This window comes from Aspergillus ibericus (genome assembly GCF_003184845.1).
Source record: "Aspergillus ibericus CBS 121593 unplaced genomic scaffold BO80scaffold_42, whole genome shotgun sequence".
Taxonomy (NCBI): domain Eukaryota; kingdom Fungi; phylum Ascomycota; class Eurotiomycetes; order Eurotiales; family Aspergillaceae; genus Aspergillus; species Aspergillus ibericus.
Genome location: NW_020292140.1, coordinates 281,766 through 306,138, shown reverse-complemented (window position 1 = coordinate 306,138; position 24,373 = coordinate 281,766). Strand labels below are relative to the sequence as shown.

General features: G+C 53.3%; 10 protein-coding genes and 1 non-coding gene across 11 annotated transcripts; 4 read left to right on the top strand and 7 right to left on the bottom strand.

Annotated features, from left to right (window-relative positions):
* Positions 1 to 177: 177 nt before the first annotated feature.
* Positions 178 to 1,669, bottom strand: fahA (fumarylacetoacetate hydrolase FahA). The gene has a single exon (XM_025720159.1). The coding sequence runs from the start codon at positions 1,560 to 1,562 to the stop codon at positions 267 to 269; it is 1,296 nt and encodes a 431-aa protein (XP_025572104.1). The 5' UTR covers positions 1,563 to 1,669; the 3' UTR covers positions 178 to 266.
* A 300-nt stretch (positions 1,670 to 1,969) lies between these two features.
* hmgA (putative homogentisate 1,2-dioxygenase (HmgA)) lies at positions 1,970 to 3,500 on the top strand (the record flags this gene model as incomplete). The annotated part of the gene is made up of 4 exons (XM_025716088.1): positions 1,970 to 2,037; positions 2,093 to 2,602; positions 2,653 to 3,303; positions 3,356 to 3,500. 4 exons carry the CDS (start codon positions 1,970 to 1,972, stop codon positions 3,498 to 3,500), a joined length of 1,374 nt encoding a protein of 457 aa, XP_025572103.1.
* On the bottom strand, positions 3,425 to 4,584 carry hmgX. Its single transcript, XM_025720158.1, has one exon. It carries the CDS (start codon positions 4,455 to 4,457, stop codon positions 3,663 to 3,665), a length of 795 nt encoding a protein of 264 aa, XP_025572102.1. The 5' UTR covers positions 4,458 to 4,584; the 3' UTR covers positions 3,425 to 3,662.
* A 195-nt stretch (positions 4,585 to 4,779) lies between these two features.
* BO80DRAFT_428035 (4-hydroxyphenylpyruvate dioxygenase family protein) lies at positions 4,780 to 6,658 on the top strand. The gene is made up of 4 exons (XM_025720157.1): positions 4,780 to 5,651; positions 5,701 to 5,760; positions 5,809 to 6,166; positions 6,228 to 6,658. The coding sequence occupies exons 1-4, from the start codon at positions 4,996 to 4,998 to the stop codon at positions 6,360 to 6,362; spliced, it is 1,209 nt and encodes a 402-aa protein (XP_025572101.1). The 5' UTR covers positions 4,780 to 4,995; the 3' UTR covers positions 6,363 to 6,658.
* Positions 6,653 to 7,343, bottom strand: BO80DRAFT_458003 (uncharacterized protein; the record flags this gene model as incomplete). Its single annotated transcript, XM_025722258.1, has 4 exons — positions 6,653 to 6,835; positions 6,867 to 7,005; positions 7,120 to 7,284; positions 7,324 to 7,343. 4 exons carry the CDS (start codon positions 7,341 to 7,343, stop codon positions 6,653 to 6,655), a joined length of 507 nt encoding a protein of 168 aa, XP_025572100.1.
* A 798-nt stretch (positions 7,344 to 8,141) lies between these two features.
* BO80DRAFT_t250 lies at positions 8,142 to 8,213 on the top strand. Its single transcript has one exon. It is a non-coding gene; the product is annotated as a tRNA-Glu (tRNA).
* Positions 8,214 to 8,614: 401 nt separating this feature from the next.
* Positions 8,615 to 11,533, bottom strand: BO80DRAFT_428034 (uncharacterized protein). Its single transcript, XM_025720156.1, has 9 exons — positions 9,720 to 11,533; positions 9,578 to 9,665; positions 9,394 to 9,506; positions 9,299 to 9,346; positions 9,219 to 9,253; positions 9,048 to 9,172; positions 8,948 to 9,001; positions 8,764 to 8,900; positions 8,615 to 8,711 (listed from the first exon to the last, which is right to left on the bottom strand). Exons 1-9 carry the CDS (start codon positions 11,134 to 11,136, stop codon positions 8,650 to 8,652), a joined length of 2,079 nt encoding a protein of 692 aa, XP_025572099.1. The 5' UTR covers positions 11,137 to 11,533; the 3' UTR covers positions 8,615 to 8,649.
* A 295-nt stretch (positions 11,534 to 11,828) lies between these two features.
* BO80DRAFT_363420 (cytochrome P450) lies at positions 11,829 to 13,423 on the top strand (the record flags this gene model as incomplete). The annotated part of the gene is made up of 2 exons (XM_025716103.1): positions 11,829 to 12,023; positions 12,077 to 13,423. The coding sequence occupies 2 exons, from the start codon at positions 11,829 to 11,831 to the stop codon at positions 13,421 to 13,423; spliced, it is 1,542 nt and encodes a 513-aa protein (XP_025572098.1).
* A 1,763-nt stretch (positions 13,424 to 15,186) lies between these two features.
* BO80DRAFT_428032 (uncharacterized protein) lies at positions 15,187 to 15,991 on the bottom strand. The gene is made up of 2 exons (XM_025720155.1): positions 15,706 to 15,991; positions 15,187 to 15,572 (listed from the first exon to the last, which is right to left on the bottom strand). The coding sequence occupies exons 1-2, from the start codon at positions 15,784 to 15,786 to the stop codon at positions 15,378 to 15,380; spliced, it is 276 nt and encodes a 91-aa protein (XP_025572097.1). The 5' UTR covers positions 15,787 to 15,991; the 3' UTR covers positions 15,187 to 15,377.
* Positions 15,992 to 21,036: 5,045 nt separating this feature from the next.
* On the bottom strand, positions 21,037 to 21,529 carry BO80DRAFT_185987 (uncharacterized protein). Its single transcript, XM_025714071.1, has one exon. It carries the CDS (start codon positions 21,329 to 21,331, stop codon positions 21,068 to 21,070), a length of 264 nt encoding a protein of 87 aa, XP_025572096.1. The 5' UTR covers positions 21,332 to 21,529; the 3' UTR covers positions 21,037 to 21,067.
* BO80DRAFT_185972 (uncharacterized protein) lies at positions 21,530 to 23,738 on the bottom strand. Its single transcript, XM_025714070.1, has 2 exons — positions 23,456 to 23,738; positions 21,530 to 23,388 (listed from the first exon to the last, which is right to left on the bottom strand). Exons 1-2 carry the CDS (start codon positions 23,553 to 23,555, stop codon positions 21,728 to 21,730), a joined length of 1,761 nt encoding a protein of 586 aa, XP_025572095.1. The 5' UTR covers positions 23,556 to 23,738; the 3' UTR covers positions 21,530 to 21,727.
* Positions 23,739 to 24,373: the final 635 nt, after the last annotated feature.

Genomic DNA, 24,373 nt, shown 5'->3' with positions numbered 1-24,373 from the left:
GGGGGGTGGGCAGTGAGTTAAGTTTTGTATGTTGGGTTGGGTTGGGTTGGTGGTGGTGGTGTGGTGTGTTGGATGGGGATGGGTGATTGTGTGGGTATATGCTACACACTACTGACTTGATGTATGGTGTGTTTGATATTGGTACTGGTACTTGTTGTGGTTGTGGCTATGCTACGCTTCTTGTTCAAGGCTTCCAAGGAAGGATATTGGATCAATTTCATGATTAATCACATGCATAAGTTGGTATGACAGTGCTATTGGTGGCATCAGAATTCCAGCTTCAGAGCGGGCAAAATGGTGGCACTGCAGTCGCCGAATCCCACATAGTTCCCCTCGGTGCCCGCCTTGCCGCGAAGCACCACAGTGTCGCCATCCTCGAGGAATACTCGCTCAGAACCGTCCGCCAGCTTGAGAGGCTCCTTTCCCCTGGTCTGCTCGAACATGCTGCCCTGGGTCTGGGGTTCCGTGCCCGAGATGGTTCCACTGCCGAGCAGGTCGCCCGGCCTCAGGTTGCAACCTGTGATGGTGTGGTGGGCCAGCATCTGGGGGAAGGAGAACAAGAGGTTCTTGGCATTGCTGCGAGAGACCGTGGTAGGCTGGCCGCCTGCATTGGTGATCTCGAATTCAAGGGGAATGTCAAAGACACCGTCGGTGCGCTTCTCGCGCAAGTAAGGAAGGAGATTCTCCCGGTTCTCGGGGTCCAGACTGGGGACTCGGAAAGGTTCCAGGGCATCAACGAGGACCACCCAAGGAGTGATGGTGGTCGCAAAGTTCTTGGCGTTAAAAGGTCCCAGGGGAACGTATTCCCAGGCTTGGATATCACGAGCGGACCAGTCGTTCATGAGCACCAGTCCGAAAATGTGGTCTTCAGCCTCGTTGACAGGGACGGGCTTGCCCATGTCGTTGGGCGTGCTGACAAAAGCAGCCAGCTCCAGTTCAATGTCGAGCCTCTTGCAGGGAGAGAAAGTAGGGACCTTCGGGGTCGCCGTCGGGTTGGCCAGGACCTGGCCGTTTGGACGATGGATGGGCGTGCCCGAGACCACGATGGACGAGGCGCGCCCGTGGTATGCGACCGGCAGGTGCTTGTAGTTGGGCTGCAGAGCATTGTCTGGGCCGCGGAGCAGGACACCCAGGTTGTAGGCGTGGTTGAGACCGGCATAGAAGTCGGTATAGTCTCCGATTTGCATGGGAAGGTGGTTGGTCACCTCCGATAGCGGCAGAAGGGCTTCCTTCTGAAGGGGTTCATTGTCTTTGAGGACTTGAGGAAACGGGGTGTCTGCACGGAGAATCGACTGGATGTATTCGCGGACTTGCCGGTGAACTGGCCGGCCCAGAGCTGCAAAGGCGTTCAGGGTGGGTTGGCTGAACACGCCGAGATGGGGCTGGATCGCGGGCAGCTGAGAGAAACCCCCCGACGAGGCAAAAGCGTTCAAATTCAGTGCATAGTCACCGATCGCAATAGCAGCGACGCGCGATGGGACCTTGGCCGAGGAGATGATTCCGAATGGGATGTTTGCCAGCGAGAACGGCGAGTTCTTGGGGATCTGCAGCCAGGAAGTCATGGTGGAGGAGGATGCGGTTAAGAGTGGGGATTTGAAAGAAAAGAGAAGGTTGTCTGGCTTGTCCAACTCCGAAAGAACTGCGATGCCGACGTTAAAAACATACCCCGCTGTAGCCTCGAGCCGTAGCTCTCGAGGCAATTCCGGAGGTGAAGAGGAGAGCAGCGGAATGAGGTCCGCGCCCGGTGATAGCCGGCCGGCGCTGGCAGAGCTCTTCCCCGCCGGCCCCAATTCCGCGCCCCCCGCAGATCGCCCGGTTCCAGCCTTCCAGGAACACCAAATCCCGCGGGGCCGGCGAAGGCACCAGACTCACTGGGCAAGGTTGCATTGCCGGATTCTTATAAACCTTCCTAGCTCTGAAGCTGTCTGCTTACCGCCATCGAGACTTGACGCGCTAGACACTACCCATCATGCCTGTGACCGATTTCAAGCACGCCGATCCATACTCCTACCAAACTGGCTTTGACTCTTACCATGAGTGAGTCGAGATGCCCCTGAGTCTATCAACCGTAAAGACTGACCGAGCCTCCCAGGACTGAAGCTATCGAGGGGGCTCTTCCTGTAGGACAGAACTCACCACAGAAGGCACCATATGGACTCTACGCCGAGAAGCTTTCGGGAACTGCATTCACCGCTCCTCGACATGAAAATCGGCAAACCTGGGTGTACAGGATCCTCCCCGCAGCCGCCCATGAGAATTTCGTGGCCGAGGATGGTGACTCCTACCACACTCATATGACAACTGAAACCCAGAAGCTTCACCACATTCCTAACCAGCTGCGCTGGGACCCATTCGACCTGGATGAGACCGTTGACTGGGTTCACGGTCTTCACCTCATTGCCGGTTCCGGGGATCCCACCCTTAAACACGGCCTGGGAATCCTTCTCTACGCGGCGGGAAAGGACATGGGAAAGGAAGCCTTCTACTCGGCTGATGGTGATTTCTTGATCGTGCCCCAGCACGGTGTGCTGGACATCCAGACCGAGCTGGGACGACTCCTGGTTCGCCCGAACGAGATCTGTGTGATTCCTCGTGGTGTGAGGTAAGATGATATGGCCTTTCTGCGCATCGAAACCATGCTAAAGTCTTCAGATACCGTGTGACTCTTCCTGCAGGACCCGTGAGGGGATACATCTGTGAGCTTTACCAGGGCCACTATCAGCTTCCTGAACTGGGCCCGATTGGATCCAACTGCCTGGCCAACATACGAGACTTCCAAGCCCCGGTGGCTTCCTTTGACGACGAGGAAGAGCCGTCAGAATATCGCTTGTACAGCAAATTCAACAACACCCTCTTCTCAGCACGCCAGAGTCATACTCCCTTCGACATTGTTGCCTGGCACGGGAACTACTACCCCTACAAGTACGATTTAGGTCGCTTCAACACGGTCGGCTCGATTTCCTTCGACCACCCCGATCCGTCCATCTTCACTGTCCTCACTGGCCCGTCCGACCACACCGGCACAGCGATTGCCGATTTTGTCATCTTCCCGCCCCGTTGGCTGGTGGCGGAGAAAACGTTCCGACCGCCATGGTATCACCGCAACACCATGTCGGAATTCATGGGACTGATCTGCGGTGGTTATGATGCCAAGACTGGCGGAGGGTTCCAGCCAGCGGGCGCCAGTCTGCACAATGTCATGAGTGCCCACGGGCCGGACAAGGATGCCTTTGAGGGCGCCAGCAATGCCGAGCTGAAGCCGCAGAAGGTTGGCGAGGGGAGCATGGCCTTTATGTTCGAGAGGTAAAGCATCCGGTGTGGATTTTCAATCTACGTGCACTAACTCCTGGTCTAGCTGCCTCATGGTCGGAGTGTCCGAATGGGGTCTGAAGACCTGCAAGAAGGTGCAAGAGGAGTACAACGCACACAGTTGGCAGCCCTTGCAGAGGCATTTCAAGAACCCGAAGAAATCGGTGGACATCAGACAGGCTGACCAGTAGGGTCAGATTATGAAGTAACGAACAAAATCCCCTAATACTAGCGTAGTTTCAAATCCACCATAATTCCAATTCCAACGTCTCTATTCTTTGGGTATGAAACTTGAACCCACCAAAGCCACAGAACTCTAAAGCTATGCTCCAAAACAAACCCTAAACAAAACTTTAGAATTGTACCACCTGATCCCCCACCATCTCCTTCCTCATCGCCTCCTTCACAATCGCCCCACACATCTTTGCAAACGGATTCGTCTGCACTGCCAACTGCTGCGCAACCTTATTCCCATACCGCCCTCCAAAGAAGAAATCCCGACTCGCCATATCCTCCAACTGCCCGGGTTCCAGCCCCCGTAACCGATCCGGGCCCCCTGTCCTTTCCTCCTCACTACTCTCCTTCTTCACTCTCGCTGCTTTCAGTAACAAATATCCCCGGTGCGTATGCGCATCGGCTAACAAGCGCGCCTGCACCGTCGACACCGGATCTGCGGGTGACTGCGGCGTCGCTAGTGCAATCGCTTGTCCTAGATCGGCTAGTAACCTGGACGCGTGTTCGGTGTTTTGCGGGGTGAAGAGCTTATCATCCTCCTCTTCTTTCTCTTTATTCTGTTCTGAGGGAGGTAGGGGTGTGGAATCGATGAGTAACCGGAGAGTCTGGGCACGGTTAACGTATGCAGACGGGTAGGTTGGGTATTCGGCAATAAGGGCGTCGAGGTCTTGGATTGCTTGTTGGATAGCTGCGAGGGAAGTGGCTTCAGATTGGAGAGTGCGGATGATGGCGATTTCGCGGGATTGGAGTGTCTGGAGGAGTTCAGGGGAGATATTGAGGTGGGATGGATAGGCCGGGAGGGCGGCGTTGATGGTGATGGCGTTGGAAGGGGAGGATTCGGCGTCGAAGAGGGCCTGAAGGACGGCCGAGTCGTTGGAGGTGAGGTTCGGTTTGGTGGATTGGATGGATGTCATTTTCCTCGGTTTCGGAGAAAGAGATGCAGCAGGTCTTGGTGAGTGGTAGGATGTCGGGGCGTCGTCGTATTTAGGGACTTGATTCCAACTACCAAACAGCAGCCATGTGGAACATTGCTTATCAGACCGATCTTATAGACCGATATCCAGGGATTATGGCAATCCGTGCATGCGTCTCGTGTTCTTGTGATGTAAACGGGGCCGGCTATCCCTCGGCGCGGGAAATACCCGGCCGTTGCCGCAGGTATCCGGGGTCAGCCGCGGCCATCCCGACGGGCAGTTTTGGTATCCTCGCTTCCTGCAATATCCACGCGCCATTCGGATTGCCAAAGAATAGAATTATGATTCATGGGAATCCAAGGAATGCCAGGCAGGGAGTCCCGATAAGCTGTCAGGAGGCCTGTCCCATTCGGCTTATAAGATGCTGGGATCTTCCTCTGGAATCATCTTGATAGATCATGATACTTGCTTTTACTTCATACAACATTATACCCACTGATAGAAAGCCTTCTTCACTGCATTCATCACAGAGACCATCATGGCTCCCAGCGCAATCTCCGCTCCCTCCTCCCCCCAGCAGCTCCCTTCCGACGTCTCCAGCTACAAGGGCTACGACCACGTCCACTGGTACGTTGGCAATGCCAAACAAGCCGCCTCATATTATGTCACCCGCATGGGCTTCAAACGTATCGCCTATAAGGGTCTGGAGACCGGCAGTCGCGCTACCTGCTCTCACGTCGTCCGCAACGGCGACATCACCTTCATCCTGACCTCTCCGCTCCGCTCCCTAGACCAAGCAGACCGCTTCACCCCCGAGGAGCAAGAATCTCTCCGCGAGATACACTCGCACCTAGAACAGCACGGTGACGGCGTCAAGGATGTCTCTTTCGAAGTCGACTCCGTCGACGCCGTATATCAAGCGGCCGTGGCCAACGGCGCCAAGGTAGTATCTGCGCCGCGGAACCTCGAAGATAAGGACGGGTATGTGCGTGTCGCTACGATCCAGACGTACGGAGAAACGACACACACCCTCCTGGAACGGAAGTCATATCAGGGGGTGTTTTTGCCCGGGTATCGATATGAGAGTGGGGAGGAGGATCCCATTACGGCTTTCTTGCCTGGGGTCCATCTCAACCGGATTGATCATTGTGTGGGGAATCAGGACTGGGATGAGATGGATAAGATCTGCCAATAGTATGATCCCTCCATCCTGATTCATTATGTATGTTGCTAACTGTGGCAGTTACGAGAAAGCTCTCGGATTCCACCGCTTCTGGTCCGTCGACGATAAGCAGATCTGCACGTGGGTACCACCCCCTACTACATGGCAACCAAACTAACAGGAATATAGCGAATACTCCGCTCTAAAATCCATCGTGATGGCCTCTCCCAACGAGATCGTCAAAATGCCCATCAACGAGCCCGCGCACGGCAAGAAAAAGTCCCAGATTGAAGAATACGTCGACTTCTACAACGGCGCCGGTGTGCAGCACATCGCCCTCCTCACCGACGACATCATCCGGGATATCACCAACCTCAAGGCGCGCGGTGTCGAGTTCATCAAAGTCCCTGATACGTATTACGAGGATGTCAAGATCCGACTCAAGAAGACGGGTCTGGTTCTGCAGGAGGACTTTGAGACGATTCGGAGTCTGGATATTTTGATTGATTTTGATGAGGGGGGCTACCTCCTGCAGTTGTTTACTAAGGTATGTACTCCCTCCACCTCGTCCTAATGGATGGTGTTCATGCTGGTGCTAATGGGTATAGCATCTCATGGACCGTCCTACCGTCTTCATTGAAATCATCCAGCGTCACAACTTTGAAGGCTTCGGTGCTGGAAACTTCCGATCACTGTTCGAGGCGCTGGAGAGGGAGCAGGCGCTGCGTGGGAACCTGGTGTAATATCTAATGGCAAGGCAATTCTTCTCGTTTCAAGGGACGGTGTACGGCCTGGTTGCCACGTACATGATTGTCTTTCGTTCTGGATCTGATTGTTAGCAGTTATTCCCATGATGAGATAATGGCAGATACGTTCTCTTGCTTGTGTTGGTTTCACGTAATGCTTGCTTGATATTCATGGTAGTATGTTGTATGTTAATCACTACATTGCCACCCCAAGCACCAGTCTCGCGCTACATTTGTAACTATCCATTACTATCTACGAGTATAATGAACTTGCACCAATAACAGCTTCAAGACGACACATCAATCCCATACCTCGCATAATCAAACCTCTCCCTCCCCCAATACTCCCCCACCACATCAACATGCGGCACCCAAACCACCCTCATCCCGGCGCGTCTCCCCGCCTCCACCCCCACCACACTATCCTCAAACACCAAACATTCCTCGCGCAAAATCTCCCTCCCACCAGCCTCCCCCATGGCATCATTCACCGCCCGCAACGCCAGCACATAGATATCCGGCGCCGGTTTTCCCCCTCCCCTGGCCCAATCGGGGATCATCGCCTAGGATCTGACATTCAGGCGGGAAATAGTCGCTCAGTAGACGGTTCGTTTCCGGGCGTGAGATCTTCAGCGTATAGCTGGGCGTTTTTCGTGCTGGATGCTAGTGCTAGCGCGATGCCGTCACCCGGACGGCACTACGGGCCCGACGGAGGGTTTGAGAGAAGTTGTTCGGCGCCTGGCAGCGGGGTTACAAGTTTTGAAAAATCCCGTCGTAGTTGGTCCTGAGTTCGTGGGCGAATTGCTCCCGGGAGATACGAGCGGGTAAGTTGGCCCAGGCGTGGAATGTATCGCTGCTCGTCGAGTCTGGGATCCCCATGAGCTGGGCTCGGATGGAGGGGAGTAAATGCGGGTCGACCCTACTTGGCTAGGAGGTGGTCTTTTAGGAGAGGACTTACGTTGTCTTGGAGCGAGCCATGAGTGCGGTGGAAGGTGGGATCTGAGTCGGAGTCCGGTCGGGCTGGATACCTAGTAGATAGTACCTACACAGCGTCTATACCCTAGTCTGGTCTAGCGCAGTGCGCCCAGTGGGGGATGGGCTTGATGTTGACTTATAGATAGGAGATACAGGAAGAGCATTCGGATGGGGTAAAAGTAAACAAGGTAGCATGACATATGTTGAAACGGATTTCAAGTTGGATGGACTATGTAGGTTAATCGAAGGTGTACTCCGTACAATCTACAACCTGCTCAAATCCAGAGGCATGTCTCTAAATGTAGAGTAGGCTTAGCTTGGCGGAACTGCAACACTGGATTCTCTCAACAATGGATTCTGTGTACTGATAGAAAGGTGGTCATGACAACACCGTCCAGATTTTGGGCCGCTGCCTGTCCAGTCACGCAATCACAGGCAAGCCAGACCTCACTGCTGCACACGTAGGCAACAGGAGACAGGAAAATAAACCAATGCAAGCTCATTGGTAGTGCCCCAAAATCCTGGTCAATATATCAACATACCGCACTCACGCTAGCTGCAGCTTTTACTATCGATGTACGGAGTAGCGACACAGAAGAGGGGCGAGTAGCTAGCCGGATGCGGAAAGTACAATGTGGCAGATGTGTGGCAGTTCATATTATTTGATTACCTTTATAGTAAATCCATAACTAACTATTCAACATCCTCTGAATCATCAACTATGTATATCTGAGATAAGTTAATCTTATTGAGTTTTACGCCCGTACATATACACAAATAAACCACCTGAATAACAAGTAATCCGATATGGTGTAGTGGCTAACATCGCCGTCTCTCACACGGCAGCCGGGGGTTCGATTCCCCCTATCGGAGCTTACCATCCATTCCTTTCGGGAATAACTTCTCTTTTCTTTTTTGCTTTCTTTCTTTCTTTCTTTTTTTTTTCACTTACAGATTTCTGGTCATTACCTAAATTATTAATATTTGCTTAATTGAGAGGGGTCTTTGAGTTGTGTTGAGTGGGTTGCTCTTTGGTGATCAAGAGATGTGTTGTTGCAGAGTTGGGGCGGTTCGTTTTGATGGTAGGTTTGTTTGGTTCTGGTTGTGCTCTACAGCTTCTGGTACGTATTCGGGGTGATGGGGATATGATATGTATTGATCGCTTAGCTGGGATTGGGGGGTTGGGATTGCTGCAGAAGTTGATAATCGTTTATCGTTGATGACACGCCTACTTTTGGGCATTTACACTTCAAGCAATCAATGTAGATGATTCCGCGCGGGAATGATCAGTTTCATTATATATAGTATCTCATTTTTTCGAACTAGCACCACCTGGTGTTGTTCCTCCGCGGCGCTTATATTTGCGTGGATCTGAACAATCGTCAGTACATAAACAGCAGAAGTGGATAGGCATTCAGCATACCCTTTCGACTCATCAGCACCCTATTCCTCGTGCCCTTTCCACCCTCCCAGAAGCCGCTTCCGGCTTTCCCAATGAGGACTACGCGGCATATTCCGCAGTTCTCGGGGCGGTAGATTTGCTCTCGTGAGCAGAAGCCACTGCGAAGGTTAGGTTGCGTTACCATGTTTAGGATAGGAATACATACCAGATCATGCGGTTTGCATGCTCGTTGGGATGATCCTCAGCCGCGTCGTGGCATCTGTCTATATTAGCATTCGTTCAGAAATCGAATCATCATTTCATACTTATCACAAGGAAAGACCTTTGCACAGCAGCTGAATCGAAACCACCGATAACTCTTGCCATAATGTGTACAACGGCCGCGACGAGGCAGTTCTTGACCTGCAACGATACCGAGGAGTTCCTTGGGCTATGCAAATTAGCGAGACGAACAAAGTGATAGTATGTGTATTTACCTTCTTGCGTGGAGGAGCACGAAAGCGAGAGGAATCTATGGCCATCAGCATCTGTCAAGCTCTGTCAACTGGCGACTTACATGCTGCGGATCCCACTTTCAGGAACTTGACCTCGGGGATTTTCAGGACTGGTGTTGTCAGCATCCTGATTATGACTGAGGAATGCTAGATATACCCATCTTGCGGTGACATTGACGACAATTTGCCATGGCACTCTCGCCTCGAACGGCAACGACACCAGGTGCAGGAAACGCCGTGGAGCATTCCGCGCACGTCGGGATAAAGCTACTACAGGGTTGTTAGCATCTTTGAGCAATAGGCTAGAGGCATAGAATAGAAGCGTGTCATAGCCAACTTACCTAGGAAGAAGATCTACGACAGTACATCCATCCAGGTCAAGATAACCCGCCCGAGTGGAGCTAGGGTGCATAAGCTGTCGACGGAATCCTATTAAGCATGTCAGTCAGTAACTTAGAATCCACCACGGCATGTGACACTTACCAAGGCTCATGGTATTCGCGCATTTCTTGCACGTCTCAATCTTGGGAGACAGCTCATCGCTCTTGTCCTTGATCTGTGGAATGTTTCTGACATCGAGATATTCCTTGCACCTGTCGCACTTGACAGTGATATAGAGACCCACGAGTTCCAGAAGCTCAATCCCGTAGAGTTCCAAGAAAGGGAACGAGAGAGCGACTCCGCGCTCAGTTGTCGTAGGCTCCGGAAGATCTGGGACTGGGGCACCGCCGTCCTCCTCATCATCAGACAGCTCATCCTCAGATGCAGTGATATCCGTGTCATCAGTGCCACTGCTGTTATCGCCCACAGTCCACTCCGGGGGCCGCGGTACGACATGAACATGTGGCTTATCCTCCAACGGTGTTCCTTCCGCTTGGAATACCGGCTCACTGGGCACACTCGCAGGGAGCACAGGTGCAGGTGCAGGAGCTGGCTCAGCGGCTTTCAGCGGTGTCTTGGCGAAATTATGCATATTGCTCGTCAAGTAGTTGACTTGTGACATCAGGTTCAATTGCTTATTTCCTTCAACCCACTGCGAAAAGCCGGCTTCCACAGCTCTACCTTCAAGGCTATCAATACCCTGCAATTGTATCACACTTGGTTCAAGAGGATACAAACGAGGCACCAGGAGCTTCACCGACTTGACAGAGCGAACAGAAACGGGTAAACGATCAATCTTAGCCGGCTGGATGGGGATCACAAAGGACAGCCCATCACTGGACTTTTGGTACAGAGGCAGTCTCCCCAGTCGAGCGTCCAGTTGCTTCGTCTCGACTACTCTCCGTTTCTCCGCCTGAGCCTTCTCCTCCGCGGTGTAAACGGGAGCTGGAGGCTGGACAGTTGATTCCCGACTTGGGGCTTTTTTGTTTTCAGAGGACACAGCTAGAGCCCTCATATCCTGGGCTAGCTTCTGCTCGGCTTGCCCTTGACTGCCCATGTTGGGCACAAACTTCAATGTAGGGCCCCGTTCCGTAGTAGTGAGCAAGCGTTCCAGATGTCGATCAAGACTATTAATCCAACTGAGTAGAGTGGCACGACCACCACTCCTAATCGTGCTGTCGACAATATCATCGAAACCCCTCGACACATTCTCCTGAAACGCGCTGCCCATTTCAGGATTGGTGACTTTGATAGACGGCCGTCCTTGCGCAGGGTACGTCCGGGGAACATGCAGCACGCACTGAAGCTGATCCATCTCAAAGGGAAAGTCAGGATCGGATGGTGCCATTCCGAAAGTCAATGTGGTTCCATCATCATTGCTGGTTTCTGTCAGACGGAAGCGTCGTCTTAGCTGGTTGAGTTGGAACTCTCGGGGGTTCGAAGCTTCCGCCTTGGACACTGGTCGCTGACCGGCAGCAGGGCCAACGCTGGCAGAGCTTCCTGTTTGTGTGTTGCTCATGTTAAAATGCCTTAGCTGGAGTGGTAAAGGACGCTGGACAAGCTGGAGAACTATCTACATGGAAGCAGATGCGATCGGATGTATATTTGCGGCGGCGGGTGGAGCTCACGGGCCACTAGACCCAAAGCGGCAGTGACTTCATGGCGCTGAGTCAAGCTGGAGAAGATGCTCGACCTCATCACCATGAGTCATCATCCTGACTCAGTGACTCCAGTTGACTGTTCGACTTGTGGAGTAAACTGGAGAAAGCCAGAGTTATGCAAGCACAGCCCCAGACCAGTGGCAAAAGGGGCTGGTGAGAAGGAATCATGAGTGGGCCAATGACGGGCGAGCGTATTCAATACGATGGCAGCGATTGCCCCGGCCAGTTCTAGTCTCACGGCGGCCCCCGTGAGTGGCCAGTTCTTCAGTCGAATACCTGGTGCCTTGCGTGGTTCGATGCTTTATCCAGAGATCTCCCAGTGGTCTGACTCGGCTCAGGAACACCCTTGACTGTAGCCATCAATGATAGTGGGACGATGCAGGTGAGCAACAGGGGTAAGGTGCTGGGTGCGGTCCCTCATAGGCTAGGCACCCCTGGTGTTTACAGTAACTGGAGGCCATAATGAACAGAAAGCTGTCCTTGTCGTGACTTTTCCTTCACAACATCTTTCTCATCGCTGGTCCTGTCTCCTGCTACGGTCGCGTTCAAGATGGCGTCTCTGGCTGTCGTAGGCACCTACGCTGTCGTAGCGGCCCTCGTCGCGATCATCCTGAACGTCACCCATCAATTGCTCTTTCGCAACGAGAAAGAACCTCCGGTCGTGTTCCACTGGATTCCCTTCCTGGGTAACACCGTTAGCTATGGAATGGACCCCTATGCATTCTTCTTCTCTTGCAGACAGAAAGTCAGTCGTCGTTCACTGAGAGAACGATCATGTTGCTAACGATTGGTGAACAGTACGGCGACATCTTCACGTTTGTGCTCCTGGGCAAAAAGACCACCGTGTACCTGGGTGTCCAAGGAAACGAGTTCATCCTCAATGCCAAACTCAAGGACGTGAACGCGGAGGAGGTCTACAGTCCACTCACCACGCCGGTGTTCGGGTCCGACGTGGTCTACGATTGTCCCAACTCCAAGCTGATGGAACAAAAGAAGTTTATCAAGTTTGGTCTTACACAGGCGGCTCTCGAATCGCACGTTCAGCTGATCGAAAAGGAAACACTCGACTACCTCCGCGAATCCCCACGGTTCAGAGGCACGAGTGGAGTGGTTGATGTCCCCGGTGCCATGGCGGAGATTACAATTTATACGGCGGGTCGCGCGTTGCAGGGTGAGGAGGTCCGCAAGAAGCTTACCGCTGAGTTCGCTGAGCTGTATCACGACCTGGATAAAGGATTCAGTCCGATCAACTTCATGCTTCCGTGGGCTCCGTTGCCACACAACCGGAAGCGCGATGCGGCTCATGCCCGGATGAGGGAGATCTACACCGACATCATCAAGGAAAGGCGCCGGAACCCGGATGAGGAAAAGTCGGACATGATCTGGAACCTGATGCACTGCACGTACAAGAATGGACAGCCGGTTCCGGACAAGGAGATCGCCCACATGATGATCACGCTGTTGATGGCCGGACAACACTCGTCTTCCTCCATTAGTTCCTGGACCATGCTGCGCTTGGCCTCGGAGCCTCAGATGCTGGAGGAGCTGTACCAAGAACAGCTGGCCAACCTCAGCCATAAAAATGGTGCCTTTGAACCGCTCCAGTACGAGGACCTTGACAAGCTGCCACTCCTTCAGAATGTCATCAAGGAAACGCTGCGTCTGCACTCATCCATCCATTCGATCATGCGCAAGGTGAAAAACCCAATGCCGGTGCCCGGCACCTCATACATCATCCCCGAGAGCCATGTGCTGCTCGCCTCCCCCGGTGTGACCGCCCTCAGTGACGAGTACTTCCCCAACGCAACCCGGTGGGATCCCCATCGTTGGGAGAACCAGCAGCCCGACAAGGAGGATGACGGCGAGATGGTTGATTACGGATACGGCAGTGTGTCTAAAGGCACTGCTAGCCCCTATCTGCCCTTCGGCGCTGGTCGCCACCGTTGCATCGGAGAGAAATTCGCCTACGTCAACCTGGGTGTCATTATCGCGACCATTGTGCGTCACATGAAGCTGTTCAACGTGGATGGTAGGAAGGGAGTGCCCGGAACGGATTACTCGACTCTCTTCTCCTGTCCCATGAAGCCGGCCGTGGTTGGCTGGGAGCGACGCTTCCCGGAGAGTTTCAAGGAGTTTTTGAACTGAAGCCCGCCTTGGGGTCACCTTGTCTCGGGTCTTTCACAACTATGTACCTTGTAATGAGCGTTTGTATGATTTAAGTCTTCACTTACTAGCCAATGAGACATGGCGCCGACTAGGCAGCATCAAGTTCCATCCGAGCTCTAGCCGTGATCGCAGGAAACCGAGGTAGACAAACACGTGAGAGCTAACGACAGCAATAGTAATCGTGTTCTCGTTTCACCTGTGAGACTGATCAATCCATCCGACGAAGAATTTCCACGACGGACACCAGCATCAATACAGCCCCATGTACCAGAAAAACCACGTATACGAATACCACAATGGAAAGAAAGCCCCGAGATGAGACGGCCCCCGGTGGCGTCGACAAGCGATAGGTAGAACAATGACAATGGGACTAGATCATCTTGCCACAAAACCGAGAGGCATTTGACCTAGTGTTCCGCGGATGATGTCGAGACGCGACCGAGGCCTGGGTCATCCAGAACAGAGCTTGAGGCTGAGCGCCTGCCAACTCAGCGCCACCCGCGGGTGAGAGCCAACTATATCAAAATAAGGATATAACATGGGGCGTGTGACCATCAAAAGCTGCGGGCCGATGTGTCAGATCCAGGGGAGGGGACAAAGTAGGCACGAAGAAGGAATCGAGATCATGATGACATAAATCTCACGGACTGGGGGATAGCCGGTGATCGACAGGCCTGGACCTGGAATACGAAGCACGGAGGAAGCCTCCAGAACGGGATATGCAGTGTAGTATACCTAACGTAGGGACGGAGGCTCATGACGGATTGGGTCGGAGGGTGTGAAAGCTGACCTCATCGTCGAACACGACGGCAAAGGGCATCATCATCATCACCTCCCAGGATCAGAATCCAGTGACCGGGGGCATCGGGGACAAGGTATCCTGCTGTGTCTGGATCACGCGTGAGAGGAGAAAAATCTGGCAGGAGGGGGCGGGGATATTATCGTATAGATCGGCGGGAAAATCGCTAAGCAATATTAAAGAACCACTGAGTGATGACTTGTCAGCGCGTAATTCCGGGATTCCAGGAGCAAGGGTACACCCGAATGTGATCGCATTGCCAACGCAGAGATCTGGTGACCCGGCGATCGACAGTCGCCAGGTCCTGGCCAACCGGTGCTGGAGGGACAACGCAAGAGACAGGGCCGGTTTAGCACCTGCAGACATGGGAGCGAAGAAAGTACCTGAACCGGTTTGCAGGCGACCACGGATAGGAGGAGGAGGTTTCGTTGCTCTGGCCGCGGGGCGTACAAATGATGCTGACTGTTGCAGCGAGGCACGCCGCCATGTGACCACGTGATGCGGCATTCTGCTGCCTTCTATCGCAGCTGCTGGATACGGAGTTCGAGAGCCATCCTTCGTATGAGACTGGCAGATGATGATCATCGGGCATCGCGGGGAGAATCTGGGGCACATCGACCGGTGGATCTGTCAGAAGCTGCTGCTGCACTATCGCCTGTCGTTGACGGGAGACCTGTGTGATGTCTGGCTGCAACGTCTGACGTTGGCCTTAACATGCCAGTGCTTCTCTTTGCTTTTTCTCGCCCCGTTTTCCGGGGGCTCATTTGCGAGCATGTCCGCGGATATTCTTCACGGTCAACTATACCCGGAGTACACGGCAACCTACGCAGACAGAGACGGCCCCAATCAGACCGAACACCGGTTTCACGATAAGGACGATGCCAGTAGGTGAAACCATTACCTAAAGTACCAAGTCGGACTTCCCAGCATTGTATGGAAGGACCCAATATCAGTCTTCCGGTAGAGTTTTGCCTAACAGACCGAGACCACGCAGCTTGGTGGCTGTCCCCCTTCAGGAAGAAGAGTCAAACTTAATCGATCACACCGATACTTTCAGTGATTCTCATTGACTGGATCTGACCAGCGATATATGTCCGCCATGAACTTAAGCGGAGATGGGAGCCACAGATGATGCTATGATGATTCCAGATCAGGCAGGATAATTTCCCCATTGACGGAAACATCGGTTGCACGCCGCAGTCGACGTCGGGTCCTCCGGCTTGCATATGCAATATGATTATACCCCGGGAAATGATAGGCGTGGATATCCTGTTTATGGTGGACATTGGCCATGAAACAAATGATAGCCAGGTGCAACACTCCATCAGCCTGGAGAACCGTCAGCAACATGAGGATTGAATTTCCCGCCTGGTAAAGCCATAGGGCAGGCAGGCAGGCAGGCCGGCCGGGCAGGGCAAAAGGGGTCCAGCCCGTCAGCAAGCGAGGGGTACAACACAAGTACCTTTGTACGTAAACGAGGCCATCGATACCGAACCAAACCTCTTCGAAACCCGGCAATACCACTAACCCCGCAGAGGGACATCCCGATCGCGATTGGCAGTGAGGCCTCACGGCACTTGTGCCACCCTGGCCCGTGACATTAATTTACCCCCTCCCTATCGGATTCCTGATTCTTCAGGCCAGCCATGACTCCAACCCGAGCCGGGCGTACATTTGTCTGTGCCACCGGGACCAAAGGGGATAAAGTATTACCGGGAAGGGAGAAAAAAGCCTCACTACTAAGGAAGAGTCCCCAACTTCCCCGCCAAATCATCCGTCGTGACTAGCCCCTCCCCGCGCCTCCTTCTCACTAAGTAAGCGCACAGGGCTTTGCGTGGTCTGATTCGCAGGTGGCTTTTGCAATTAGGGACGAATCGAGTAAGTTGAGCCCGGAGGAATGTAACTGGACCCACTGACGAGAATATTCAGGAGCGCGAGTTGACCTAATTTGGGTGATACCGTGATACAGCCAGCTCGGCTGAATAGCACGGCACTGCTATGTGCAATTAGTACTCTGTAGTAGCTGTACATTACCAACTTCGAGGTACAGATGTTGATCTGGACTAAACTCGGGCACGGTTGATCTACAGCTGGTCGTATTGGAGCAGATCAAGCAATATTTGACTTTCAGGATGTAAAGCATCGAGGATGGTCCGACAAGCTGAGGCAACCAGAAGACCCTTGATTGGTCGGGAGAGCTCTCGATCGAGGTACGCCGCACGCGAAAAGTCCTCACCATCATGTGACTCCTAGCTAGCGGACTAGACCCGAAAGGATCGTTTTCCCGTGATTACTCCGTCCATACAACCCCGGCCATCAGCAGCAGTTCCCATCCAACAATCATCCATAGCCAATAAACACTCAATTATACCAGTTCAACCAAGCGACCCAGGGATTCAGGAAGCCCTAACACCAACCATTAATGCTGCACCCGCCGTTGCCTCCATCCTGCGGAATAGCGCGCAGATAATCCCGCATCCGACGGAATCTGGCCGCGCAAAGATACACACTAGCCGTGTCGGGCAAGGCAGATACAACTAGCGCGGGTTCGGGCGACCTTCGATGGACGATTCCATGTTGCCTCTAGCGGGGTTCTACGCATAGCATGAACTCAATCGGAGAGGAGTCCTCCGGACCGTACTGACGTTAAACGGTCTGATGAAGTAGGATTGGTGTCTGCCTCGCGACGCGGCCTGTTGCTATACTTGATGATATCTTTAGAACAGAACCCTTATGACGATGGCTAAGCCTGCAAGCCTCTACTGAGCGAGTTTGATCAATTTAATATAAGCCTGTTAGTGTTAAGCACCGTAACCGAAGTAACAAATGAAGATGAGCTCATGCAGCCACCAGCCACTAAACACAAGCTAACCGAATTCGAAGCGGTCTACACAATGCACAAAGGCATAGATGTCGACTCAGGTCAGGTGAACAACTATGTAATCAAAGGATGGCCGATCACAGACCCATCTGGACCGACCGGCCGACCGACCTACTCAGCAGCGAGCACACACTAAATCCTCCAAATCCTACACATCGCATCGCATCGGGCACCAATCTCCATCCATCTCAAATCCCACTCTATACCTCATAGGTAAAACACCCCTACCAGAACCCCCCCGGATTGGTCCAACCAGAACAAAAATCTGCTACTAGCCTACGGAGTACTATCTAGTAATACTAATTAATCGACGTCCGTGTACAATCCCAAACAAGCTAATTTAAATACCGACCACGGAGTACAGCCAAATTACATCCCCGCCAACCCCAACCAATCCAATACGCACACAAAACCACCCCCAAAAACCACCCCGTAAGATATGTATGTAATCACCAATACGCCGCATAAACCCGACGGTAAAGTATATTTATGCTCTCGCTCTCGTACCGCTCTTTCCTCAAACCAATGAAATCTGAATATGAAGGTTTAGCTTGGTAGGGTAGGGTGGGAAGGTAGCCCGGGTAGCCCGGACTTTACCTTTTCTAGAACACTTCTCGAAGGTTTGATTTGGTTTGGTTGGTTGGTTTGGGTTGGGTTCGGTCGGCGTCACGGGTGAATTTGAACGGAAACGTGGGTAGGGCCGAAGATTATCCATTCCAGTTACTAACTTACCACTTACCACACTTTGTTGGGTTTGGGATGGCGTGGCATAACGTGGCATGTGACATGCTGATTTTGCCTTTGCTTTCCATGTGGTTGTGGTGTGGTGTGGTTGCCGTTGGGTTTGATGGCAGTGATGATGGTGAGGAAAGTGGCTGATACAGGGTACGTAGGGTAGTTTCATGTGACTGATATCCTACTCCGTATGGAGTAGTCTGTATCGATCTCCAGATGTGAACTGGGGCCCGGTATTACACATTCCTAGTTTACTTCATCTGGCTAACTTTGAATCAGACAAATGCTTTATTTGTAAGACATACAATATTACTGATACGATCCACATTCTGTGCAGAGAATACTGTACACACTTCTCTGTACACAGCTTGAGTATATCGATCATTACGTAGTGTCTCTACGCTTGGACCCGAATCCGACCCGACCCCGGTCAGTGGCTGGTAGCCTGGTAGCCTGGTAGTGAGAAGTCCGAGGCTGCCTGCCGGGCAAGTGAAGTTCGGGATTTCCCCGATCAATCGGGCTGCATCTCAGCCTCCGCCTCCGTATTGTGTATAGCTAGGCTGAAACAGACTTTCCGCCACGTGATGGAAATGAAGTGGCAAAAAGTTACTCCATACTTACTAGCTGCTAACACAGCATTGTTCTAGACGTTGCTGCAAGTGCTGAGTCTAGATCACTGCTTTACACTTTGGCAGTGGGTGTATGGGTGGATGGGAAGTGAACACGTAGGTGCCTTCGATGGGGCACAAGAACGGTGAGAGAAGGAGAAGAATTTTCTCGGAAAATAAACAAGCAAATAGAGGTCTACTGCTCTCTAAACAAGGTTGTTCCGATGTACTTACCCACTTGCTGCGGTCTGCAGCGTGGCTAATGGTGTATGAAATGATGCTTCGGCATGCCGAGCTGCATTGGGGAACCGGGCCGGTCGGCGGTCGGCGGTCGGCGGCGGTCACCATCTTGCCTGGATTGCAGTGAGATTCAGGGCCTACTGCAGGTAGGGTTGGCGGGGAGGAATGAATGAACGAACGTAATCAATGAGGTCTAGAGGTCGAGGTGATGCAGTCTGGGAGGAATCGCTCCACTTCCAGCATCCAAACAGCGGCAGAAACAAGATTGGAGAGAGGAGATAGACGGACTGGACCGATTGAATACAACCTTCCCGAATCGAACACCCAGGGCCCTGTCATGGAGATACCGTGTCACGGTATAACACCTCACAGTACCGGTGAGGTTCACTGGGGTCCGGCGTCTACGAATCACTTGGCTGCCCGATCTCCAGGCCGACCCACGGGACCCGCCAAACAGACCGGTTCTGCTGAGATGACAGAAGGAGGAGGGGACGCAGCTGACAAAACCTCTCGCTCACCCCGACTTTCTGCAGGGGCAGTAAACTCTTTCGGGCCAAGTTCCCCTCAGCCGCCTGCGCTGGTGTCGGGGTTGGATCCACCGCCCTGGTCTGGGTGTTTGGGAGAACCACGGGCTGCTGCTCCACGTTTTCGGGCAGAGTCGGACGTCAGAGTTTGCCCTTGACTCAGTTCTTGTCATTGGTGCAGTCCTCGGGAGATTCAGGGAGAAATTGTGGAGCAAATCAGGAGGAGGGTTTTTGCGTGTTTTGTTTTTCCTCTTTTACCTTTCGCCCATAGATCCTTGTGCTGCTTGGCTTTTCGCAGGTTTAATTAGGTTGCGACAATGGGGGTCACCATGTGCCCGGCTCTCAGTACTAAGACTAGTCCTCCGCTAAACAATTCAAGCATGCCGCGGTCGAGACTGAACGGATCACAGCGTTCCGAGGATTCGGGGGTCGAATGCAACATCTTCTCCGGTTTTCTGGAGTAGCCGGTTACGTCATGGGGGTTGAAGCAATCAAGATGTCAGTGCGCACGAGACCAGGGCCAATGCATCCATCTTATACCGAACTTTATACGGGGATTAGTCTGCTATCCCGCCGGCATATGTAGCTCTGATGTATCCTTCCGCCACCAGAGGACAGCTCACACCCCTCAATCGACAGATCACAATCCGGAAACCCTAGATAGGTAGATAGACTTCGAACCCCAGCTCCAGCACATCTGCAAGGTGGGTGCAGATGACCTGCGTATTTCCAACGGGACTGGGCGACCCCCCCCCGAGATACGGCCAGCTTGCATCCTCTTCACGGGAGTCTAGAACAGGCAGGCGAAGCTGTGGAAGACGACAGTTTTGCACCCCGGCAAAGCTGATGCGAGCTGATCCCTGGGGATATCTTCCGCAGTACACCGAAGGATGAAGCCAGGTCGCACGGATTGCCAGCATCGCTTTGGTACCCCAGACCGTGGATGACATCCACTCTCGGATCATTATGCTTAAACGGACACGCCCACCACATGACAACCAGACCGCAGACAGCGACAGTTGACAGTGACAGTTGCCAAAGACATCCTGACTAAGCGATTCATCGAGCGTGACGCGCTGCATCATCAAGTCTCTGACGCAAAGCCGACCATCTCCAGGTGTAGCGACCGATATACTTTGGAGTCACCATCCTGATCTGCATGGGCTGGAGCTAGATCGCGTGGACAGCGCGATATCGCGGGCGATGATGTTATCTGGCATTGTTGACCCAGGCATGATGTGAACCAGATGCGACCCTGGGTAATCCGACCGGTTCGGTCGGCTCTGTCCCCGTCATACCTGAAGTTAACTGGCAGGACACTTCATCAATTGTTGGCCAGGTAGGACAGGGGGGAAGGGGGGTGGGGGACCGACGCTGCGGTGGACTCGAGACTGATTGGAAGGAGGAAGTTCCTCTACCTTTTGAAGCTGGAGACTGCTCCAAACTGCTCCAATGTGATGGAGTTCCCTTCTTTGTTGTCCCCGATCGAAACCTCCGATGGAGGGAGGCCAATATCGAGGGTGCATGTGAATGGGATCAGTGCGAGATTCTAGATCGCAACAGGTACTCGCGCCCGGGCTGGTCGAAGGGAAGCTGGACCGGTGGCTCTGCCCCCCTTCTCTTCCCTGCTCTGTTAGACTGTTACGTGTCAGTGCGCCCCCAGCCAGGCTCGGCCGGGATGAGCGCCGTCCCTCTCTTGCTGCATCGCGTCACCACTGGTTCGATCAAGGCAGAACTTCCGGTCCTATCCAAAACGGTGTCTTCATTTATATAATGCAATATTCTTTTGGGGGTAATATATAGCAAGAGTCCAAACACGGAAAGAGAATAGAAACATCACCATCTCACAGTAGCATACAGGTGAAGGACCGCGAATAAGTGGTATCTGGTATCAAGAAGAGCTAAACTGGCTGTTCCCAAGATGCAAGTTTGCAATGTTTTCGGCCGCTCCAAAATCATCAAACGCAGGCGGTCCGCCCTCCCCGTCTCTTTTGGTACTATGTCCACCCGGAGGAACAATCCAACAAGAGTCAACAAAAAGCCCCTGCCCAAATGTGCCCGTGTCACCCATGCCTCCCCAGACAAGTGCAAAGAAATCATCTGTACAACGGAATTAATGGTGTAAAAGAGGCTTGGTCCCTCCCGTGGCTCGTATATAATGACAGCAGACCGCCACACAAATGCAATGTTGAAGATGGGGTAGGAAAGATGAGAAAAGAAACAAAACAATGACCCGAAATCGAAATTAGGTCGGAAATAACAGCCATATGATGATCCCTAGGTGCGCCAATATGCAATGCAGTCGTGATTGTACGTGTCACAAGGATGATAATCAATCGGCGGTCTTTACATGTTTTGGAAGGGGAAAAACAAAACCAAGGAAATAGCCAATCGACGATCGGGTATCATGGTCAATAAACATTACCCATCCGGATGAGAGGACATGCTTTGACGCAGATAATGAGAAGAGGAGGAGAAAAGACAAGGGCTGGGCTTCTACCACCCCTTCACGTGGTATTCCCAAGGCCCAAAGTCGGTGTAGTGGTTCCAGGAACCCGTCTTGTCCTTGCCCTGACTCGTAGCCTTGGTAGTAGCACCACCGGCCTGCCCGGATGGCTGGCCCTTCTGGCCCTTCGGTCCAGGGTATTCCTGCAGATTGGCCATATCATGCGCGGTATGTCTGCGCTTGAGGAAGGCATTGGCGGTCGCACTCTTTTGTTGACGCTCCCACAACAAGTGGCGTCGGAGAGACTCCGTCAGCTCCGTAGCCAGCATGTTGCGGCGAGTCGTCCGTGGGGAGTGAGCGACAGACTGCGGGGTGGGCTTCATGATAATCGGCTTTGAGCGAGGGACATCGGGGCCGCGCATCGTCAGGTTCTCGTCATCATCCTCAGGGGGGGATGCAGGGATCGAGGGACCATTGGGCGACGTGAGGCGCGAGCGCTGGAGGGCGGGACTAGACCGGGATGGGTGACCCATCTTCGTGGGCTGATGCATCATCATAGTAAGAAGAGAGCGTCGCGAGACGAGGTTGGGCCGGGAATCCACACGCTGGAAGAGCTCCTTCTCCTCCACGCTGGATCGGCCACTCTCCGTGATCGAGTCCTCCCAATCGGAGTCCGAATCTTCGATGGCACTCTCGGAAACTTCATCTTCTGTCTCAACGGCATCCTCATTATCGATCATGCCCTCGCGAATAGGCTTAATCACCTCATCATGGTCCCTGAACGAGGCCACCTTCTTCCTGAGGTTCTGGTTGCTGGCGGAAGGCTTGCTCAATTCATCCGAAAGAGAACTGCGGTGCGGCCCTTGCATGGCCATGCGATCCTCGAAGGAGCTTTCGTCGTCATCACCAGATGAGCCTCCGAGAGTGAACATGCCGCCCTTCTTCTTGAAGGGGGAGGGTTTGAGCTGTGCAGTCGATTTGGCCGGTCCAGGCTCGGCGGCCAGTCGCGGCTGCGACCGATAGGAAGACGAGATGACAGAGGGGGAAAACCCGCGGACAATGCTTGGCGACTTGATCAGTTCGCATCGGCCAGGAAGGATGCCGGAAGAAGAAACGCTAGTATCGGAACCGGTGCTATTGCCGTTGTTGTCGCTATCATTGCCCTCGGGCGCGGTGGTCGAGCAAGACTCAGTCGATTGATTCGGTTGCTGGCTCAGGGGAAATGGAGGCGGGGATGGCGTCCGCCTTGCAGTAGAGACAGATGGAGGAGTGGCGGGAGAAGGGGTGGAGGGACGTGGCGTGATATCGACGATAGGGGCGTCGACTGTCTCCATGACGGAGGAGAGCGGTTCGAGCTGCTTCTTCTCTTTAATGTTGAGCACCATCCGTTCTAGACCAAGAGACGTGATGTGCTTCTCCTTTCCACGGGCGAGGCTGGATAGTGAATCCTCACGGACCACCGCCGGCTTGTAGTCCAAGCATCTCGGACGCTTGATGTGGTGTTCAATGCGCTCTGCCTGCTCCGACGCCGCCGATTCAACGCTAGCGGAAAGTTCGGGCAAATCCCCAGCTTCGGAACGGAGAAGTGGCAAGGCCGATGCATCGTTGGAGGTCTCAGGCTCCACACAGAAGGTCTCACGTGTCCATAGTCTCCAGCTCAGGTTTTCCAGGCGGCGGCCTTCCTCCATGTAGTCGGCACATTTCGAAAACACTATTCCGGAGATTCAATGTCAGCCACCAGACGCGACTGATATCCGCAACAGCCACGATGCACTTACCCATCCACATCCCATGGAGACTCTGCGCATTGGCTGTGTCAACCTTGTGGATCTTGGCTGTGTCCACTGTCAGGACGGGGTGAGAAAAACGCGAAGCCATTGTAACGACGCCACAATTTCGAAAATCTGGAAGCTCCCCAAGCAATTCTGTCCCTCGTAAAGGTGTAGTTTCGGGGTCGCCGTCTCCCCCGAGCGTGGTCGTGCGGCGCGAAATGTTGCGAGATAGGCCTCTTCGATCCTTTGGTGTTACTGAGAGCGACACCTCCAAGTCAGGATTCTGCACCGTGCTGCAGAAGGTCGATTGAATCGAAAATGGCGCCCAAGCTGCCCGTTGAGTGCAGCAGGTGTCGAGTTTAACAATTGGTGTGCCAGAGAGGATGTCGTGTGGCGCAACACAAACGAGCCGCGGAAGGTCGATTGGTCGATGTCGGTCACGTAGTTAGGTCCTTCACCCTTCCGATATTACCTATCCAAGAGAAAAACGACCGAAAGCGACGAACGGTCGGGGAGGATGAGATTGAACGAAGGTCAGGCGTATGGCGCGAAGTATGTAGAGACGGCCGGTTCGGGGAACGAGGTGGGTGTACGGGAGAGGATTGAGGTTGACGGGCGAGAGGAATGAGCGAAGAGGGAAAAGAGGGAAGGGAAAAAATCGACCGGGAATATGGGGGAGGAGAACCTTAGTATGGCTGGTGGAGCGGACGAAGAAAGAGGAAAAGGGAAGATAGTTAACGGACGGGTCAGTGGAGATTTGGGGGGGATGCGAGTGGGAGCGCCGTCCGGTATGAGCTGGTAACGGTACAAGGGGAAAAGAGGCAGAAATGGGAATTCGACGGTGGCCACAGAAAAGTCCGACGAGAGTACGTACCGAGGGAGAGGTACTGGGGATGGCGGTAAGTACAAGGAGGGATCCTAGCC

What these genes read in the sequence shown, in the direction of transcription:
- BO80DRAFT_185987 (XM_025714071.1), bottom strand. Translation starts at nt 21,331, where the DNA reads ATGATTTCTTTGCACTTGTCTGGGGAGGCATGGGTGACACGGGCACAT.
- hmgX (XM_025720158.1), bottom strand. Translation starts at nt 4,457, where the DNA reads ATGACATCCATCCAATCCACCAAACCGAACCTCACCTCCAACGACTCG.
- BO80DRAFT_185972 (XM_025714070.1), bottom strand. Translation starts at nt 23,555, where the DNA reads ATGGCTTCGCGTTTTTCTCACCCCGTCCTGACAGTGGACACAGCCAAG. An exon ending in TCTCCATGGGATGTGGATGG is followed by an intron (nt 23,389 to 23,455) that starts GTAAGTGCATCG and finishes TCTCCGGAATAG; the next exon opens with TGTTTTCGAAATGTGCCGAC.
- BO80DRAFT_428034 (XM_025720156.1), bottom strand. Translation starts at nt 11,136, where the DNA reads ATGAGCAACACACAAACAGGAAGCTCTGCCAGCGTTGGCCCTGCTGCC. An exon ending in TCAATGTCACCGCAAGATGG is followed by an intron (nt 9,347 to 9,393) that starts GTATATCTAGCA and finishes TGACAACACCAG; the next exon opens with TCCTGAAAATCCCCGAGGTC. An exon ending in GGTGCTGATGAGTCGAAAGG is followed by an intron (nt 8,712 to 8,763) that starts GTATGCTGAATG and finishes ACGATTGTTCAG; the next exon opens with ATCCACGCAAATATAAGCGC.
- BO80DRAFT_428032 (XM_025720155.1), bottom strand. Translation starts at nt 15,786, where the DNA reads ATGTCCCTCTGCGGGGTTAGTGGTATTGCCGGGTTTCGAAGAGGTTTG. An exon ending in GGCCTCGTTTACGTACAAAG is followed by an intron (nt 15,573 to 15,705) that starts GTACTTGTGTTG and finishes ACGGTTCTCCAG; the next exon opens with GCTGATGGAGTGTTGCACCT.
- fahA (XM_025720159.1), bottom strand. Translation starts at nt 1,562, where the DNA reads ATGACTTCCTGGCTGCAGATCCCCAAGAACTCGCCGTTCTCGCTGGCA.
- BO80DRAFT_428035 (XM_025720157.1), top strand. Translation starts at nt 4,996, where the DNA reads ATGGCTCCCAGCGCAATCTCCGCTCCCTCCTCCCCCCAGCAGCTCCCT. An exon ending in ATGGATAAGATCTGCCAATA is followed by an intron (nt 5,652 to 5,700) that starts GTATGATCCCTC and finishes TAACTGTGGCAG; the next exon opens with TTACGAGAAAGCTCTCGGAT. An exon ending in GACGATAAGCAGATCTGCAC is followed by an intron (nt 5,761 to 5,808) that starts GTGGGTACCACC and finishes ACAGGAATATAG; the next exon opens with CGAATACTCCGCTCTAAAAT.